The 19,070-nt window shown below is 39.9% G+C and overlaps 2 protein-coding genes across 3 annotated transcripts; both read left to right on the forward strand.

The window, feature by feature from the left end:
• Positions 1–4,191: 4,191 nt before the first annotated feature.
• Positions 4,192–8,803, forward strand: LOC110535996 (beta-centractin). Of its 2 annotated transcripts, none has more exons than XM_021621439.3 (11): positions 4,192–4,462; positions 5,329–5,393; positions 5,514–5,589; positions 5,763–5,888; positions 6,061–6,185; positions 6,405–6,621; positions 6,759–6,851; positions 6,989–7,163; positions 7,286–7,347; positions 7,491–7,531; positions 7,621–8,803. In XM_021621439.3, the coding sequence occupies exons 1-11, from the start codon at positions 4,415–4,417 to the stop codon at positions 7,721–7,723; spliced, it is 1,131 nt and encodes a 376-aa protein (XP_021477114.1). In that variant the 5' UTR covers positions 4,192–4,414; the 3' UTR covers positions 7,724–8,803. The 2 variants fall into 2 exon arrangements, with proteins under 2 accessions (XP_021477114.1, XP_090046698.1); XM_090190572.1 differs by having other exon boundaries at positions 4,193–4,462; positions 7,463–7,531.
• Positions 8,804–11,942: 3,139 nt separating this feature from the next.
• On the forward strand, positions 11,943–18,832 carry LOC110535997 (BTB/POZ domain-containing protein KCTD9). The gene is made up of 12 exons (XM_021621440.3): positions 11,943–12,132; positions 14,109–14,230; positions 14,335–14,378; positions 14,454–14,550; positions 14,680–14,738; positions 14,835–14,963; positions 15,127–15,194; positions 15,281–15,376; positions 15,482–15,631; positions 15,719–15,824; positions 15,921–16,054; positions 17,185–18,832. Exons 1-12 carry the CDS (start codon positions 12,085–12,087, stop codon positions 17,299–17,301), a joined length of 1,170 nt encoding a protein of 389 aa, XP_021477115.1. The 5' UTR covers positions 11,943–12,084; the 3' UTR covers positions 17,302–18,832.
• The last annotated feature ends 238 nt before the right edge of the window (positions 18,833–19,070 follow it).

Consider the following 19,070-nt stretch of genomic DNA (forward strand, 5'->3'; position numbering starts at 1 on the left):
GTAAACATTATTAAAGTGACAATTCCTTGTTGCTTCTCTGACCATGACTATTAGCTCTGTACTTAGAGATTGGTTTAGCACATTAGTAATAGGGTGTCCACTATATGATACAGATATTCTCTCCTACTGCACCAACTGCTCTAGTGCCTCTACTTACAGAAAAACATGTACCATCTCATTACTATTTACATGTGGTGGTTGAGAGGAAAAGCAGGTTGAGTGCATTGGTCCATGCAAAATGTGAAGAGTAGAAATAATAACTTATGTAAAGTAAATTGAATTTGTCAGTCAGACTGAAAGAGCATAACCATGCCATTTGGACTCTTAATATAGCAAGTTTAAGAAAAACATTCTTAGAGTTAATAATAATCTCCTCTAAATTTCTCAAAGTAGGCTTATATTATTTGCCAATATAATGCCTGAATGATACATCTGCATGTCGGAAAAGTGAAACATCCCATTTGTAGTCTTGCTCGCCAGAAGAAAGTATGGCACTCCACAGTGGCTGTAGGAAGAGACTATCCTGATTGTAAAAGTCCAACATTCCACATTGTATTTCAGTGCCCTCTGGTGGTGGTGTAGGCTTATCAAAACATACAGTGATATCCAAGTATTGAGATAGTGACATTTTGTGTTGTTGTTGTCTCTTTTGTTCGCCTTCAAAATAAAAGTTATCAATTGAAACATCCAAACGGAAACAAATAGTGGAATAGCGCCATATTTGGACTTGACAATGCTAAACAAGGTTGGAGTGTTACATAACTTACAAATGAATACAATAATGAATACCATTTACAATAAACAGTAAAAAAAATCCCTCTGGATGTATTTTACAGCATAATTGCATTGAGGGCATACATGTACAGTGGGGCAAAAAGGTATTGGTAAGGATTCACTCCATTGTGCTGGAAAGAAAGCTCTGCTGTTGGGACAGCTTTTATGTTGGCCCTAACAGTTTGTGGGCACTGCTTGTCACCATTATAAATGAATGTAATGTTTACTTTTGTGTAGTGGCTTTTCTGAAGAAAAAATGGTTTGCCCCACCATGATTTACATGCTAAAATCGACACTGGTTACATCCTTATTTTAAACGTTTTTTTATTTTTCATTACAAAATCAATCTACACACAATAGCCCATAATGACAAAGCGAAAACAGTGTTGACATGTTTACTAATTTATTGTAGATAAAATCAGAAATACCTTATTTACATGAGTATTCAGACCCTTTGCTATGAGACTCGAAATTGAGCTCAGGTGCATCTGGTTTCCATTGATCATACTTGAAATGTTTCTACAACTTGATTGGAGTCCACCTGTAGTAAATTCAATTGATTGGACATGATTTGGAAAGGCACACACCTGTCTATCTAAGATCCCACAGTTGACAGCGCAAGTCAGAGCTAAAACCAAGCCCTGAGGTTGAAGGAATTGTCTGTAGAGCTCTGAGACAGGATTGTGTTGAGGCACACATCTGGGGAAGGGTACCAAAACATTTCTGCAGTGGCCTCCATCATTCTTAAATGGAAGAACTTTGGAACCACCAAGACTCTTCCTAGAGCTGGCCGCCCGGCCAAACTGAGCAATTGGGGGAGAAGGGCCTTAGTCAGGGAGGTGACCAAGAACTGGATGGTCACTCTGACAGAGCTCCAGAGTTCCTCTGGGGAGATGGGAGAACCTTCCAGAAGGACAACCATCTCTGCAGCTCTCCACCGATCAAGCCTTTATGGTAGAGTGGCCAGACGGAAGCCATTCCTCAGGAAAAAGCACATGACAGCCCGCTTGGATTTTGCCAAAAGTCACCTAAAAGGACTCAGACCATGAGAAACAAGATTCTCTGGTCTGATGAAACCAAGATTGAACTGTTTTGCCTGAATTTCAAGCATCACATCTGGAGGAGTTCCTGGCGCCATCCCTACGGTGAAGCATAGTGGTGGCAACATCATGCTGTGGGGATGTTTTTCAGTGGCAGGGACTGGGAGACTAGTCAGGATCGAGGGAAAGATGTACGGGGCAAAGTACAGAGAGATTCTTGATGAAAACCTTCAGAGTGCTCAGGACCTCAGACTGGGGGAAGGTTCACCTTCCAACAGGACAACGACTCTAAGCACACAGCCAAAACAACGCAGGAATGTACCTGAGTGGCCCAGCCAGAACCTAGACTTGAACCTGATCAGACATTTCTGGAGAGACTGGAAAATAGCTGTGCAGCTACGCTCCCCACCCATCCTGACAGAGCTTGAGAGGATCTGCAAAGAAGAATGGGAGAAACACCGCAAATACATGTGTGCCAAGCTTGTAGTGTCATACCCAAGAAGACTTGAGGCTGTAATTACTGCAAAAGGTGCTTCAACAAAGTACTGAGTAAAGAGTCTGAATACTCATGTAAATGTATTATTTAAGTTTTGTAATAACCTGCTGGGTCATTATGGGGTATTTTGTGTAGATTGAGGGGAAACCGATTGAATCAATTTTAGAATAAGGCTGTAACTTAACAAAATGCGAAAAAAGTCCCACCCAAACCCATCCCCCATTTGACTACAAATATCAGTGTGTAAAAATATATTTAAAATATAAGGCAGCGTTAGCTAACGCTAGTTGGAGCCAACATGTTTTCAGCACTTTTTCCCCCTGACTGATCAAAACTCATTTTCTCTCTCGTCTTTCTGCAGCAGACATATAGTTCGGAACGTCAAATCGCAGTATCGAATCGCAATACATATAGAATTGTGAGAATCGCTATATATCATATCGGCACATAAGTATCATGATAATATCGTATTGTGAGGTCCCTGGCAATTCCCAGCCGTAAGGAACAGTGTGACATTAAATGGAACTGTTAAATTATATGCAATGTATAAATCTGTCCCATACTTCATACGGTCTTCTCTGCTCTGCTATCCGCATGATTAATAATCGTGTGTGCGTTGTTGTAGCCTACCGTATTTACTCATACAAATCGCCATGAATTCAAAGCACATGCATTGTTTATCCTGAAACTGTACATGCGACCTTGAAATGCAGCTCCCGAGTGGCGTAGCGTTCTAAGGCACTGCTTCTCAGTACTAGAGGCGTCACTACAGACCCTGGTTTGATTCCACACTATATCACAACTGGCCATGATAGGGCGGCGCACAATTGGCCCAGTGTTGTCCTTGTTTGGCCGGGGTAGGCCATCATTGTAATTAAGAAATTGTTCTTAACTGACTTTCCTAGTTAAATAAAGGAGAAAAAAGTTAATACATTTTTTTTTTAAATGGCTCCAACGGGAAGCATTGATGCACTCTGCTTTTAGAGAGCCCACTTCAGAAGAAAAAAATACAAGTTAAACAGGTACTATGGAAATTATTTTGTTTGTTTGTTTGCTACAGGGTAGGCCTACCAGGTCCTGCATTAAGAGCTATTGCCTTAATATTTGAGTAAACTCTTTGGAATTGTAATCTGTGGGTGAACCGAGTAGGTGAAGCTGGCTGTACAGTGGACATATGCATGCCCCCAATGCAATTATGCAGTCTAACACATCCAGAGGGATCTTAATTTTTTTATATATTTTTTTCTGTTTGTCAAATTGAATTATTATTGCATTATTTTTAAGTTATGTAACACCATTCCAACCTCGTTTAGCATTATCTAGTGGTCCAGATATGGCTTTTATTCAGGGTGTGTGCACCCAGTGGTGGAAAAAGTACCCAATTGTCATACTTGAGTAAAAGTAAACATACCTTAATATAAAATAACTCAAGTAAAAGTGAAGTCACGCAGTAAAATACTACTTGAGTAAAAGTCTAAGTGTTTGGTTTTAAATATACTTATGTATCAAAAGTAAAAAGTATAAATAATTTAAAGTTCTTTACATTAAGCAAACCATACGGCACTATTTTTATTTTTATTGACAGGTAGCCAGGGGTACTAACACTCGGACATAATTTACAAGCGAAGCGTTTGTGTTTAGTGAGTCCGCCAGAGCAGAGGTAAATTAGTAGGGATGACCAGGGATGTTCTCTTGATAAGTGTGTGAATTGGACCATTTCTGTCACAATGTACTTTTGGGTGTCCGGGAAAACGTATGGAGTAAATGTACAAAACATAAATAGTAAAGTACAGATCCCCCCCAGAAACTACTTAAGTAGAACTTTTAAGTATTTTTACATCACTGCGTGCACCCTATTGTTGCTAGCTAAGCTTCATACGTCACCGTTTTACTTCCAATGGCTTGCGATTGGCTTGTGTAGCTGTACGTCGAAATCGCAAAAACAACCCTCTAATCGTTGCACAGAGTGGGCGGATAATAGCGGAGCCTATCTAGCTATACATTTATATCTGCATCGTTGCGCCACATAACAAGGCGAAATCAGCTAACTACAATGCAAGGACAAAAGGATTCATAAAGGACCTATATCTATAAGGTTATCACCATGGAGTCCTACGATATAATAGCAAATCAGCCTGTGGTTATTGATAATGTAAGTAGCCAACATCATTGGTAAATGTAACGGTAACTAAGGTAACCGAAAAGTCGCTAACGTTAGTTTGCTTTTCAATGGGTGGTGGTCGTTGTCTTGTTTATAGCTAAAGTTAGCTAGCTGATTAGCCAGTAGTATGCTTTTGCAAACCCTCTTATTGTCTAGATGGTTAGCTAACGAGATTAGCTAGCTAAAGCCACAGATATCAAATATCTTTGCTAAAGCCACTGACTAGCTTTGCGACTCAGTCAGTAGCTAGTTAGCTACCCACCATAGCATTGTGAGACGGGAAGGGTGATAACCAAGGCTAACAACAAGCTCACGTTAGATGGTTGCATCCCCAACCAATCCATCCATATGCAGTATGCGAATTATGGGGAGCTCAGAGTAAAACAATGTATCTTACTTTTCAACTAGTTAGGTTAGTTTTCCAGCTAGCTATAAATAAGAAGTCTAGCCAACGTTAATTATGAAAGAAAGGACGAGTTAGGAAACTAGCGCATCATCTAACGTTAGGCTAGATTATTAACAGCCTTTCTCTTCTGGCTACTTGATAGCAGCATCATTGTGAAATAAAATAAATAATAATTTACTTATGCATCATTGTGTTGCTGATCGTAATCAACACAAGGCATTAGAGTACAAGAATTAAGGAACAGCCTATTTTTACCACTGATATTGGGTCTGACACAGTAGTTTACAATAGGCCTGTGTGCTGCCCCTCAGCACTCTCTCATGACTACTGACTGATATCACTGTACAAACAGGATGAACAGATGGGGCCAGAGACGCCCTCAGTCCCTATAATAAATGAGTTAATATATGTAGCTGACGTTGCAAGGACCTACATGTTCTTTCTCTTTCAGGGCTCCGGTGTTGTTAAAGCTGGTTTTGCAGGAGACCAGATCCCCAAATACTGCTTCCCAAACTAGTAAGATCAAACACTACAGCCATCTCAACACTATAATATTAAATACTTAAATGTATTTGACTGAAATGCTTTGTTTGAATGAAAAGTGTATGTAAAATGATCCATGTGTTTACCTTCTAGTGTGGGTCGTCCAAAGCATGTTCGGGTGATGGCAGGTGCTCTGGAAGGAGATCTCTTCATTGGCCCAAAAGCAGAGGTACAGTGCTCTACTAAGACCGATGCCTGTGGCCCTGTGTCACTGATAATGTAAAGGGCTTTATGGGCCTGTATGCCTATATGTAGGCTGTTATTAACACTAAATCTGTATTTTTAAACAAAATATAGTACTTTGGCTGCTATTCCCAATACTTTCTCTCCATGTGGTTGTAGGAACACAGGGGGCTCCTGTCTGTGCGGTACCCAATGGAGCACGGCATTGTGAAGGACTGGAATGACATGGAGCGCATCTGGCAATATGTGTACTCTAAGGAGCAACTACAGACCTTCTCTGAAGAGGTATTTTTCTCTGGTTTCTGTGACACTTATTCTGGGTACTTTTAATTTGATCATGAGAGCTGGTGTTCTCTCTCAGGGCTTCTTGAAGTTAATATGAATTTAGTTTTTTGTGTGTTATTTTTACTGTTTCACTGCATTTACTTTCTTTTGCATTTATCCTAATGTCCTTTAGCATCCTGTGTTGCTGACAGAGGCCCCCTTGAACCCAAGTAAAAACCGGGAGCGTGCAGCAGAGGTGTTTTTTGAGACCTTCAATGTACCAGCGCTCTTTATCTCCATGCAGGCAGTATTAAGCTTGTGAGTTTGTTTTTCCTCTAGATATCTTCTCTTGTTTGAGAGAAATGGTCATCACTAGTTATCACAGCCATATAGGTCATAAAACCTCTCCTATGGCTGTGGTATTGACAACTAAGGAAACCCTAGTCAATATGACATGTAATGCATTAGTAACTGTAGTGTTGTGAAAATGATCATTAGCAAAAACAACCGTTTTGAATGTCTCTTTGGATATTGCAGATATGCCACAGGCCGGACAACAGGAGTGGTGCTGGATGCTGGTGATGGGGTAACCCATGCTGTGCCCATCTATGAAGGCTTTGCCATCCCTCACTCTATCATGCGGGTCGACATTGCTGGGCGTGATGTTTCACGCTACCTACGCCTGCTACTGCGCAAGGAAGGCTATGACTTCCACACCTCAGCTGAGTTTGAGGTTGTGCGCACTATCAAAGAGGTATGGATGAAGAAATTGTTGTATTTTTGATGGGGTCAAGGCAAATAGTTGTATAAATCTTCAAGACACTATCAGTCTTGTTATTTGTTTCATTCTTTGTCCTTGATGCCTGTCACCCTAATTGTTTACCTCTGCAGAGAGCATGCTACCTCTCACTGAACCCACAAAAAGATGAGACCTTGGAGACAGAGAAGGTGCAGTACACTCTTCCTGATGGCAGCACATTGGATGTGAGTCATGTTAGATTCATTCTCAAAATGTTTAAAATTTAGTGTTCTGGAAGTTAAATATTACTACTTACTTTGACATTAACATATAAACTGTTGTATTTTACTGATGAATTGACAGCTTGTTATCCCCTGTGTAGATTGGCCCTGCTCGGTTCCGAGCCCCAGAGCTCCTCTTCCGTCCAGACCTGATAGGGGACGAGAGTGAAGGAATCCACGAAGTTCTTGCTTTTGCCATTCAGAAGTCTGACATGGACCTGCGACGTACACTCTTTTCCAACATTGTTCTCTCTGGGGGCTCCACACTCCTCAAAGGTATGGACTAGAGTCCTGTCCCACCAATTACATATTGAAGACTGTAGCAAACAAACTCCACTCCTTCAGCATTGGCTAATTGTATTACTCTCCGTGTTTACAATTTTGTTTCTGTCCCAAAGGTTTTGGTGACCGGTTGTTAAGTGAAGTAAAAAAGTTGGCACCTAAAGATGTGAAAATAAAGGTATTTGCTGCCTTGGCGCCGTATTTACCCATGTATGAGCACTGAGCAGCAATTTCAATGTAGTATGTTTAATTTTGGTGCAACATATTTCTGAACTAGTTGTGCTGTTTCACAGTCGGTTTATTTCCCGGTTTCTCTGTTAGATCTCTGCACCTCAAGAACGACTCTACTCCACGTGGATAGGGTAAGTAACGTCATGTGATCAGCCACACTTAGATTAAACAGTCTTTCCAGAGTAATGGACGGTAATGATCCTCTGTTGTATGCTTTAAGGGGCTCCATCCTTGCGTCACTGGACACCTTCAAGAAGATGTGGGTTTCAAAGAAGGAGTATGAGGAAGACCGAGCACGTGCCATCCATCGGAAGACATTCTGAAGAGACTGGTGGTGCTCCTATTCTGCCCCAAAAAAGTCCACCAACTAGTCCACCACACCCCCTGATGGGGAGAGCCCATGGCTCCCTATGGCATGCCTTCTACGGACTCCCCTACACGCCATATGACGGGGAAACTGGCCAGGACTGGCAAAGTGTTGACCAGCATTTACCAGAAAGACCCAGAACCTGTCCCAATGACATGGCTTTAAGTTGCATCTCTTGATATTGTGGATTTTATTTTTGTTTTGTTTAAACACATTCAAGGCTAAGCTGCATTGCTTGATTCAAATTCTGTATTTATTCTGCTGTGTGTTATGCCCCATAAAATCCATCACTTAAATGACAATGAAGGTGAATGTTCCGCTTTACTTTGATAGATTCAATTAAGACTTGTTTTTACCTTTGGGCGTGGTTACTGTGGCACATTAAACAGTGTGCAAAGATACCTTAAGAACTAGTTTAAGTTGTCTCCTTATTTCCCACAGTCTGAATGGAGACAGTTTAAATTAATTGTTAAAATATGACCCAGTGTACTGTAACTTACACCGACTCCATTTAAAAGTGTTGCTTCATATTTAACTGTTGAAGATGAGACACTGATGGATGAAAAAAATGTACAGATGTTGCAATTTCTGAGGATAACTTTCCCTTATTTCAAACCCAAGTGGATCTAAATTGTATTAAATATTTGATCGGTTCATCATTTAACTCAACATTGTAGGGGGACTAATATAAAATCTTGAGTGGACCATGAGTTAAAAGCACTGTCACATTGGAGAATATTATCCAAACTGGTATGGTTTACTTCCTCTAATTAGTCTAAACTTTTAAACTGCACCAAAACGTATGCAGACATGATAATGGGTTGGTTGTCATGTTTTCTGCTGGATATTTGCAATCTAAACCGAATTGGAATTACTGACTTAATTTTATATCAAAATAGGTATATTTTTGTTTCAAGAGGAACCATGTGACCATATCCTGCTCGTATAATGACTCCTTCAAGCAAATACTAACACTAAAATTAACAGTATTGCTGAAAGAAAAATGTATTTCATCACAATAAATTTGTGCACTCTGCTGGGATGTATTTTTGTTGTGCTGAATACATTAGCAACTGATGATTTTCCACACCTTCATCCACAGTACTACAGTCACTCACAGCTTTGCTGTGGTTGCTAGGAAACTCAGAAAGCGGATATGTAAGGCCTGTCTGCCAGTAGACATCGCCCTCTTGAGGCTGTCCACTGTAGTACATAAAAAGTCCACAAGTGTACTGTTCGGAAGTTGTAAACATGCGTTGATTGCAGTTGTGATTCCACTGTGATTATTATTATTTGACCCTGCTGGTCATCTATGAACATTTTGAACATCTTGGCCGTGTTTTGTTATAATCTCCACCCGGCACAGCCAGAAGAGGACTGGCCACCCCTCATAGCCTGGTTTCTCTCTAGGTTTTTTCCTAGGTTTTGGCCTTTATAGGGAGTTATTCCTAGCCACCGTGCTTCTACACCTGCATTGCTTGCTGTTCAGGGTTTTAGGCTGGGTTTCTGTACAACACTTTGTGACATCTGCTGATGTAATAAGGGCTTTATAAATACATTTGATTGATTGATTGATGTAACTTAAGATGTTGAATAACATTCTCACTGCAGATCCTCTCCAGCTCTGTCAGGTTGTATGGGGAGCTCTCCAGAGTTGTTCGATCGGGTTCAAGTCTGGCCTCTGGCTGGGCAACTCAGAGACTTGTCCCGAAGGCAATCCTGTGTTGTCTTGGGTGTACTTAGGGTCGTTGTCCTGTTGGAAGGTGAACCTTCGCACAGTCTGAGCTCTGGAGCAGGTTGTCATCAAGGATCTCTGTACTTTGCTCAATTAATCTTTCCCTCGATCCTGACTAGTCTTCCAGTCCCTATGCCTTCACCGTAGGGATGGTGCCAAGTTTCATGCAGGCATTCAGACCAGAGTCTTGTTTCTCATGGTCAGTCCTTCAGGTGCCTTTTGGCAAACTCCGAGCGGGCTGTCATGTGCCTTTTACTGCATGACTACCGCAGAATGCTGTGGTAGTCATGCTGGTTAAGCGTGTCTTGAATTCTAAATAAATTACAGTGTCACCAGCAAAGCCCCCCCACACCATACTTTATTTAACTAGGCAAGTCAGCTAAGAACAAGTTCTTATTTACAATGATGGCCTACCGGGGAACAGTGGGTTAATTGCCTTGTTCAGTGGCAGAACGACAGATTTTTACCTTGTCAGCTCAGGCATTCGATCTAGCAACCTTTTGGTTACAGGCCCAATGCTCTAACCACTAGGCTACCTGCCGCCTCAATGCTTTACGGTGGGAAATACACATGCGGAGATCATCCGTTCACCTACTCTGTGTCTCACAAACACACGCCGATTGGAACCAAAAATATCAAATTTGGACTACAGACCAAAGGACAAATTTCCACCGGTCTAATGTCCATTGCTCGTGTTTCTTATTCAAAGCAAGTCAATTCTTATTGGTGTCCTTTGTAGTGGTTTCTTTGCAGCAATTCGACCACGAAGGCCCGATTCACACAGTCTCCTCTGAACAGTTGATTTTGAGATGTGTCTGTTACTTGACCTCTGTGAAGCGTTTATTTGGGCTGCAATTTCTGAGGCTGACAACTCTACTAAACATATCCTTTTCAGCAGATTTAACTCTGGGTCTTCCATTCCTGTGGCGGTCCTCATGAGAGCCAGTTTCAATCATGGCTCTTGATGGTTTTTGAGACTGCACTTGAAAAATAATTATTCAAAGTTCTTAACATTTTCCTTATTGACTGACCAGGTCTTAAAGTAATGATGTACTGTTGTTTCTCTTTGCTTATTTGAGCTGTTCTTGCAATAATATGGACTTGGTCTTTTGCCAAATATGACTATCGTCTAAATACCACCCCAACTTGTCACAACACAACTGATTGGCTCAAATGCATTAAGGAAAGAAATTCCACAAATGTACTTTTAAGAAGGCACACCTGTTATTTGAAATGCATTCTACCTCATGAAGCTGGTTGAAATAATGCCAGGAGTGTGCAAAGCTGTCATCAAGGCAAAGGGTGGATACTTTGAAGAATCTAAAATATATTTTGATTCGTTTAGCACTTTTTTGGTTACTACATGATTCCATGTGTTTTGATGTCTTCACTATTATTCTACAATGTAGAAATTAGTCAAAATAAAGCAAAACCTTTGAGTAGATGTCTGAGATTTTTACTGGTACAGTATATAAACAAAAAAAACAGGACCCTGTCTTCCAAAGATAATTAGTAAAAATCCAAATTTATTCACAGATCTTCATTGTAAAGGGTTTAAGCACTGTTTCCCATGCTTGTTCAATGAACAATTAATGAACATGCACCTGTGGAACGGTCGTTAAGACAATAACAGCTTACAGACGGTAGGCAATTAAGGTCACAGTTATGAAAACTTAGGACACTAAAGAGGCCTTTCTACTGATTCTGAAAAACACCAAAAGAAAGATGCCTAGGGTCCCTGCTCATCTGCATGAACGTGCCTTAGGCATGCCTCAAGGAGGCATAAGGAGGCATTGCTCGTTCTGATATTTCTAAATTTATTTTTGGATTGTGTATTGCTAGACTGTTAGAGCTAGAAAACAAGCATTTCGCTGCACCTGCGATAACATCTGCAAATCTGTGTACGCAACCAATAAACATTGATTTGACATTTTTTAGGTACGGGTATATACCAATGATTCTACATAGTAACTACCATGGGTGTGTGGACTGCAGAGCGTGTGGACAATGTGGATAGCACCAGATATACTTCATTTATTAACTAAATCTAATTATGATAATACCCTTTTAGTTTACGAGCTTTTTGAAAAGACTGCCTGAAATATCTGGTGGGATAGAGTTTTGGCCTGCCTGGTGATGCAAATTAGTTAATAGACCAATTATTGCTTGAGAAATTGCTCTTTGCTGGTAAACTATTTTTGTTTATTTTTTAACATTTTGAATGAAACTATCACAAAGAGGTTAAGGAACTTAATTGTTACCCAGGAATGATTTGATATTGAGATAAAACCCGGCTGCATTGGACCTTTAAAGTATTACTGACGGCACGCACCGGCTTGTAAAACGATTGCACCCAATGATGGCCCCTGATTGGCTCACCTACTTTCTGTTTCAACATTTGATTGGTGTGAGGCTTAATGCCTTAGTAATATGCCCATTCCATTGGTTGGTTGGCGTTAACCAATGTTCAAGGTTGTCTTCTTGCTGTTTCGTCCCACTGTCAAGTCTGCTAGCTAGCTACCTCTGGAGCATCCTTCTGGGGCTCATTGTTCTAGAATTAGTATTGAAGCTTATTACTAAGAATGAGAAGAGTTACTGTTTTTGTGAACGGGACGTCCAGAAATGGGAAGGTGCGTACAGTTAGCTTAGCTATTGAGCTAACGTTAGCTAGACTAGCTAGCTAGCTAATTTAATACAGCCTCATCTTCGACGCAACTAAGCCACTAACAGCCAAATGTCCAAACAAACTGGTTTAGTTGCATCAAAGTTATGCGGCCCATAATTTGTGTAGGTAGCTAACGTCAGTGGTGGAAAAAGTACCCAATTTTCATACTTGAGTAAAAGTAAAGATACCTTAATAGACAATTATTGAAGTTAGTCACCCAGTAAAATACTACTTGAATAAAAGTACTTTGTTTTAAATATACTTAAGTATCAAAAGTGAAAGTATGAAACATAAAAGGACCTTATTTTACATATCAGCAAGAAATAAAAATAAAAGGTTTAATTGATATCTTGATTGGGTTAGTGTTCCCACACTGAATATCTCCATGTTGCAGAGCTTGTTTGCGGAAACCAGACAGAAGACAAGAGGTTACCGTGTACCACCTGTGCTAATTAAGCAATAAGGCCTGGGGGGGGGGGGGGGGGCAATATACCATGGTTAAGGGCTGTTCTCATGCGCAACGCGGAGTGCCTGGATACAGCCCTTGATATATTGGCCATATACCACAAACCCCAGATGTGCCTTATTGCTTTTATAAACTGGTTACCAACGTAATTAGACCAATATAAAGACATGTTTTGACATACCCGTGGTATACGGTCTGATGTACAACGGCTGTCAGCCAATCAGCATTCAGGGCTTGAACCACCCAGTTTATAATTAGATATATAACATGCACCAAACACCTATGTCTAAGTGTAGTTTCATCAGATGGGGGGCATCCATAACTCTATGCAAAAATAACTCAATGCAAAACTGCCACAGTAAGTGTATATTTTTTATCTGAAGGATTCTTTCTCATCTGCGTGAACGTGCCTTAGGCATGCTGCAAGGAGGCATGATGAAAGATAAGGGCTATATGTTTCGCAAGCGATGATTATTGACGTTTCTAAACCTTAAAACACAGCATCGGGATCGTATTTCACATGAGCCAGTCGTGGGTGAAGCTAATGGCTGAAAACTGCAGGGAGAAGGCAGAATCCCACCTAGAATTTTCTCTCAATGCCAAACCCTTCGTTGAGACAGTGCCACATTTTCATTTGTTTCGAAATCAAAATGAAAGAAAAGTTGTCTTGCAAATTCAGCAGGCTCTGACTTTTAGAAGTTCAGTCTTTATTTTATTAATGCCATCTTTGGTGTGCTTCTTTATTTTACCTTTATTTAACTATGCAAGTCAGTTAAGAACTAATTCTTATTTTCAATTATGGCCTAGGAACAGTGTTAACTGCCTGTTCAGGGTCAGAACAACAGTTTTGTACCTTGTCCACCGCTCTAACCACTAGGCCACCCTGCCGCCCCTGCTTTGCACAAGCATCTTTTTCCCCAAACCTATTTATTTTTTTATTGAGTCATACATAGTGTTAGATTGTGTGAAGTTTACTAAATGTGTAATGTGATTATATTTTAACATTACTATTTTTAACACACAAAATAAAAATGTTTAGTTATAAAATATTTAATCCATTGTCTACCTCAAATGAAGGGGATGATGACTTTGCAAGATGGAGGGAATCTGATTTCATTGTTCCTTAACTCGCGATTTAGTAATTTCATTCAATTTTATTCAGAGTAAGTGGAGTTAGTCTGCCCCGGAGCAGGTTAGTTCTGAAGGATTCGTTGCTATAGAAATGTACCTGACCAAAAGGTGAGCCACTTTCGTATGACCAGTTATCCCGAGTTGAACTCCGAGTTGACTAAAGTTAAGTCGCTAACTCCTGGCAGTCTTGGTAGATTTGAACTTTGTTGTTATTTGTCTATAAGCAGTGCTCTAGCTGTGTGTCATCATGTCATATTGCTGAGTCTATCTTTAAGTAAGCAAGAAATAATGGGTTTGCCCAAATCAGTCTGTTTTGTGACAATAACTCTGTTTTCCTTTATTAGGTTGTAGCTGTGTATGGGACCTTGACTGACCTGTTATCTGTAGCAACCAATAAGTTGGGAATCAAAGCCTGTAATTTATACAATGGAAAAGGTGGTCTTATAGATGACATAGCGCTCATCAGGTATTGTTAACTTCCTTCAACACTTTGTAGTTTCATGCACTTGGAAGGTCCTTACTCCTGCCAATATTGAGTATTCATTTCTCTACAATTTCTTATTATTATAGGGATGATGATGTTTTGTATGTCTCAGAGGGAGACCCCTTTTTTGGTGAGTTTGTGTCCTCTAATTCTTTCCTTGCAAACCATTTGGTTTGAATTATCCCTCTGAATAGTGTTATCTTAGACCCACAGAATGATGTCAGGGCTAGAGACGATCGGCCTGGGGCACACACCGATTGGCTGACGCTTAATATTGGAGGGCGTCTCTTCACCACCACACGGTAAGCAATGGAGTTATTTCCATGGTCTGTGAACATCAGAAGTCACAAATTAACATATTTCTCAGTATTATTGCCATCCACTTTATCCTTTGGTCACTTCTTTCCTCACAAACTGATATTTTTTTACAGGAGCACCTTGGTCAGCAAGGAGCCAGAGAGCATGCTTGCTCACATGTTTCGGGAGAAGGGTACAAATAATTAAGTCTGTCACATCTACTACTAACCATGCTATCTTTTTTTTGTGATTTACCCATAATGATGTCCCCTCTATCCTTGCTCTGCAGCTGTATGGGGTAACAAGCAGGATGAATGTGGGGCTTACCTGATTGATCGCAGCCCAGAATACTTTGAGCCTATTCTTAATTACCTGCGACATGGCCAGCTCATTATCAATGAAGGAATCAATTTACTTGGTATGTATGGCATTTACAGCCAGAACTTTCATTACCTTTATTCTATGATACTGCTCGCAGATGAATGAGAACACTTAATTTGTGCATGTTGAATACAGTATTTAGATTTCTGAAATATTGACAATATATTAGCTCAAATCAGTAAATTAAATGTGAATTTCAGGGGTTTTGGAGGAGGCCCGTTTCTTTGGAATTGAGCAGCTTGCTGAGCAGTTGGAAGTAGCAATAAAGGTGAAGAACTCCAGCTATATATTTCAAATGATTTATTACATTTCAACACAGCATATTGATCCATGTCACCCCACGCTTTTCTCCAGAATAACCAGACACCTGAGGACCACTCTCCCATCTCTCGCAAGGAGTTTGTTCGGTTTCTGCTGGCTACACCCACCAAATCAGAGCTCCGCTGTCAGGTAAAACACAACACATTTGCAACAAGGACAATGCACTGTTGAACATTAGATGTGGTCTAACTAACATGACACGTGAACCTGACAAATAATACCTTTATCCACAAGGGACTTAATTTCAGTGGTGCTGATCTCTCTCGCCTCGACTTGCGCTACATCAACTTCAAGATGGCCAACCTGAGTCGCTGCAACCTGACACATGCCAACCTATGCTCTTCAAACCTGGAGCGCGCTGACCTGTCTGGGGCCAACCTCGATGTGAGCCCATAGCTCCTTCACTAGCCTATGAAATCTTTCAGAAATTAGCAGTATTTTGTACGGACTGATTTTGTCTTTCTGTTTTAGGGTGCTAACTTGCAGGGTGTCAAGATGCTCTGTTCAAATGCTGAGGGGGCGTCTCTCAAAGGATGCAATTTTGAGGACCCATCTGGACTCAAGGCCAACTTAGAGGGTAAGCTTTCTAATTGATTTTTATGATAAGAGGAATGAGAATCATGGAACCGATAACACTTGTTTAACCTCTGGTGTTGAACTTCTGTCTTATTAGGTGCCAATCTGAAAGGGGTTGACATGGAGGGAAGTCAGATGACCGGAATTAACCTGCGTGTGGCCACTCTCAAAAATGCTAAGCTGAAGAACTGTAACCTGCGGGGTGCCACTTTGGCAGGAACCGATCTTGAGGTAAGCTGAGGGCATTTAAGAGGATTAATCTTGAGACAAAAAAATTAAGTCAAATAGAATTAGACTACTCTTGTAATCATTTTAAGTTTGTTGTTAACTTCTTTGCGCACCCATCCTGTTAGCGGGATCATTTTCGTCAACATCCGCATGAATTGCAGAGCGCCAAATTCAAATGAAATTACAAAAAATATTTAATTTTCATGAAATCACAAGTGCAATATAGCAAAACACAGTTTAGCTTGTTGTTAATCCACCTGGCATGTCAGATTTTTAAAAAGATTTTCGGCGAAAGCAAACGATGCTATTATCTGATGATAGCACCTCCGTAAACAAAGAGAGAAAGCATATTTCAACCCTGCAGGTGCGACACAAAACGCAGAAATAAAAATATAATTCATGCCTTACCTTTGACGTGCTTCTTTTGTTGGCACTCCAATATGTCCCATAAACATCACAAATGGTCCTTTTGTTCGATTAATTCCGTCGATATATATCCAAAATGTCAATTTATTTCGCTCGTTTGATCCAGAAAAACACAGCTTCCAACTTAAGCAACGTCGCTACAAAATATCTCAAAAGTTACCTGTAAACTTTGCCAAAACATTTCAAACTACTTTTGTAATACAACTTTAGGTATTTGTAAATGGGATGATCTGTGTTCAATACAGGAGGAAACCAAACTGACGCTACTTTTCTGGTCACTTGCCTCTATCAAAAAGTACACATGAAGTGACCCTCGTTTTGAACAGGGCTACTTCTTCATTACACAAAGGAAAAACCTCAAACAATTTCTAAAGACTGGTGACATCCAGTGGAAGCGGTAGGAACTGCAAGAAGGTCCCTTAGAAATCTGGTTTCCCAATGAAAACCCCAGTGACCTCAAAAAAAAAAATCTGAATGGTTTTTCCTCTGGGTTTCGCCTGCTACATAAGTTCTGTTTTCTATCCAAATCTACTAATATGCATATCTTATCTGCTGGGGATGAGTAGTAGGCAGTAAACTCAACAAGTTAAAGGTTTGTCAGTTAGATACCATGAAGTTGTCCATCCTAAGATAGATGTCACGGTAATAAAACAGTTAAGGTTAGTACCAAGAATAATGACGGTTGAGTTTCGTTTTACTCCTCACAGAACTGTGATCTGTCTGGCTGTGACCTACAAGAGGCCAACTTGAGAGGGTCCAACGTGAAGGGGGCCATTTTTGAAGAGATGCTGACTGCATTGCACATGTCTCAGAGTGTTAGATAACTCTTCTGCACATTCCATCTGGGTTCAGGCTGGTTAATCTCATGGATGCCTGGCAAAGGTCTTCATTTGCCAGCCAATCCCACCCACCCCTACTATCAAGCTTCTTTGACCCTTGTGCAATACAGGTAGTTTTATGCACATCCCTGGCATTCCAGCTCATATACTAGCTTTAAATAATTTGCACTAGAGCACATTCAGGGATATTTGTTTAACTGTCTTTCCTTATTTTTCCCCAAAACCAAAATATTTCATGTATGTTTACTATTATGTCTGGATTCAATCCTACCTTATTAGTATTCTTTTAAATTCTAGATGTATACATACTTTCTTGATTATTTAACGCAACATCTCTGAAAGTCAGATTATTAAACTATAAGTGCATGAAGGTTTAAAGTAACAATATAAGGGCATGGTGTGACTGTACATTCTTATCAATGTACTTAGTTTTATGTCAGATAGGCTTTATGATTAGGATAATGTTTTTTCTACGCCGAAGCCATACTGTAGCATGATAAAAATGGCAAAATAATTTGCTGTTATTGCACCACCTAATTATGCTGTGTATTTCATTTTTCTTATAATAATGTGGCTGTTGAAACAATTTCAAGAATGCAATGTAATCTTCATTGATAATCACTGAAGTCAGAAGCTGCCTGTTGTTTTGTTTGGTGTTCTCTGTGAATCTACCTCCTTATTTTTTTTTACCACTTTCTGATTTATATCTAGTTCCATGCATTTCATGGTGGTTTTTGTCTCTTGTTGTATGAAAACCATTATTCATAATATCCAAATATGATAAGTAAATAATCAAAGTGAATAAGCTGTTTTTTAAGTGTTACTGTCATTTTCCAGCTTGTGGATCACCTAGTTGTATGAGGAAGATGGTTGTATAACAACACACCCATCACAATGAATTGCATATAATTCAATCATGTTTTGAAGTTTGCACAAATCTGTCTTAAATTAAACATTTTGTTCACTAACTTCTGTTTTACTTACTCACAGGACACCAAAAAGTTGATTGTGGTGCTTGTAGTGTTTTTTGAAATATATTTTTTTTATCCAGTGCTTACAAAACGTGTGTGTTTTATAAGGATAGCAAAACATCACTGCTGGACTGTGATTGTTAAAATCTGTCAGTTTGTTTAAGAAAATGTTTGCATGTTTAAAGACTGTATTTTACCAGTCTAAGGCTGCTGAATTTTTTTCTAGGTGTAGCTGAAACCTTTTTTGAGATGCAATATTCTCTCTCTATACTCTATTCCATAGTAGGTACTCTTTTGTCGTGGTAATGAAGGCAATCATAAAGAATATTGCACCTTGAGTGTGGAGATCGTCAGTATCAGGACCTTGTAGAAAAGAACAATGGTTATTTATTTTGATATAACATATCGAAGAAATATGGAATGAAAGTTAGTTAAAGACTGGGGGTGTTTCTCTTCCTCCCCTGTCTATAATTATTGCACTCAAGCACAATGTATTTTAATAAATTACTGTTATCAATAAACAAAAGCCACTGTGTAATTAAAAATGAAATACTGTTTTCACTAACTTTCCAGAAGAACACCAAGACCATGTGCCTAATTAATTTTATTGTTGCTGCTGTAAGAGTGCACAATCATTCCCAAAGTGTTAATCTTTTAAAAGGCTATTAGGGGTGCCCGGTGCCTGGAGTGGAGGTGCTTAAAGCTGCTCTGTAATATATTTTTGAGTGGAGCCTTTTTCTGTAATCCACTTTGTGTCCTCCTGTAGCAGTGATGGAACTGGTG

Source organism: Oncorhynchus mykiss, chromosome 11 (assembly GCF_057628025.1).
Source record: "Oncorhynchus mykiss isolate SJ-2025 chromosome 11, ASM5762802v1, whole genome shotgun sequence".
Lineage (NCBI taxonomy): Eukaryota > Metazoa > Chordata > Actinopteri > Salmoniformes > Salmonidae > Oncorhynchus > Oncorhynchus mykiss.

Excerpts from the sequence above, each read along its gene's own strand:
- LOC110535997 (XM_021621440.3), top strand. The coding sequence starts at position 12,085 with ATGAGAAGAGTTACTGTTTTTGTGAACGGGACGTCCAGAAATGGGAAG. Across the intron at positions 14,739-14,834 it reads TCACATGTTTCGGGAGAAGG|CTGTATGGGGTAACAAGCAG; the intron begins GTACAAATAATT and ends CTTGCTCTGCAG. Across the intron at positions 15,632-15,718 it reads TGTCTGGGGCCAACCTCGAT|GGTGCTAACTTGCAGGGTGT; the intron begins GTGAGCCCATAG and ends TTTCTGTTTTAG.
- LOC110535996 (XM_021621439.3), top strand. The coding sequence starts at position 4,415 with ATGGAGTCCTACGATATAATAGCAAATCAGCCTGTGGTTATTGATAAT. Across the intron at positions 4,463-5,328 it reads AGCCTGTGGTTATTGATAAT|GGCTCCGGTGTTGTTAAAGC; the intron begins GTAAGTAGCCAA and ends TTTCTCTTTCAG. Across the intron at positions 6,852-6,988 it reads CTGATGGCAGCACATTGGAT|ATTGGCCCTGCTCGGTTCCG; the intron begins GTGAGTCATGTT and ends TCCCCTGTGTAG.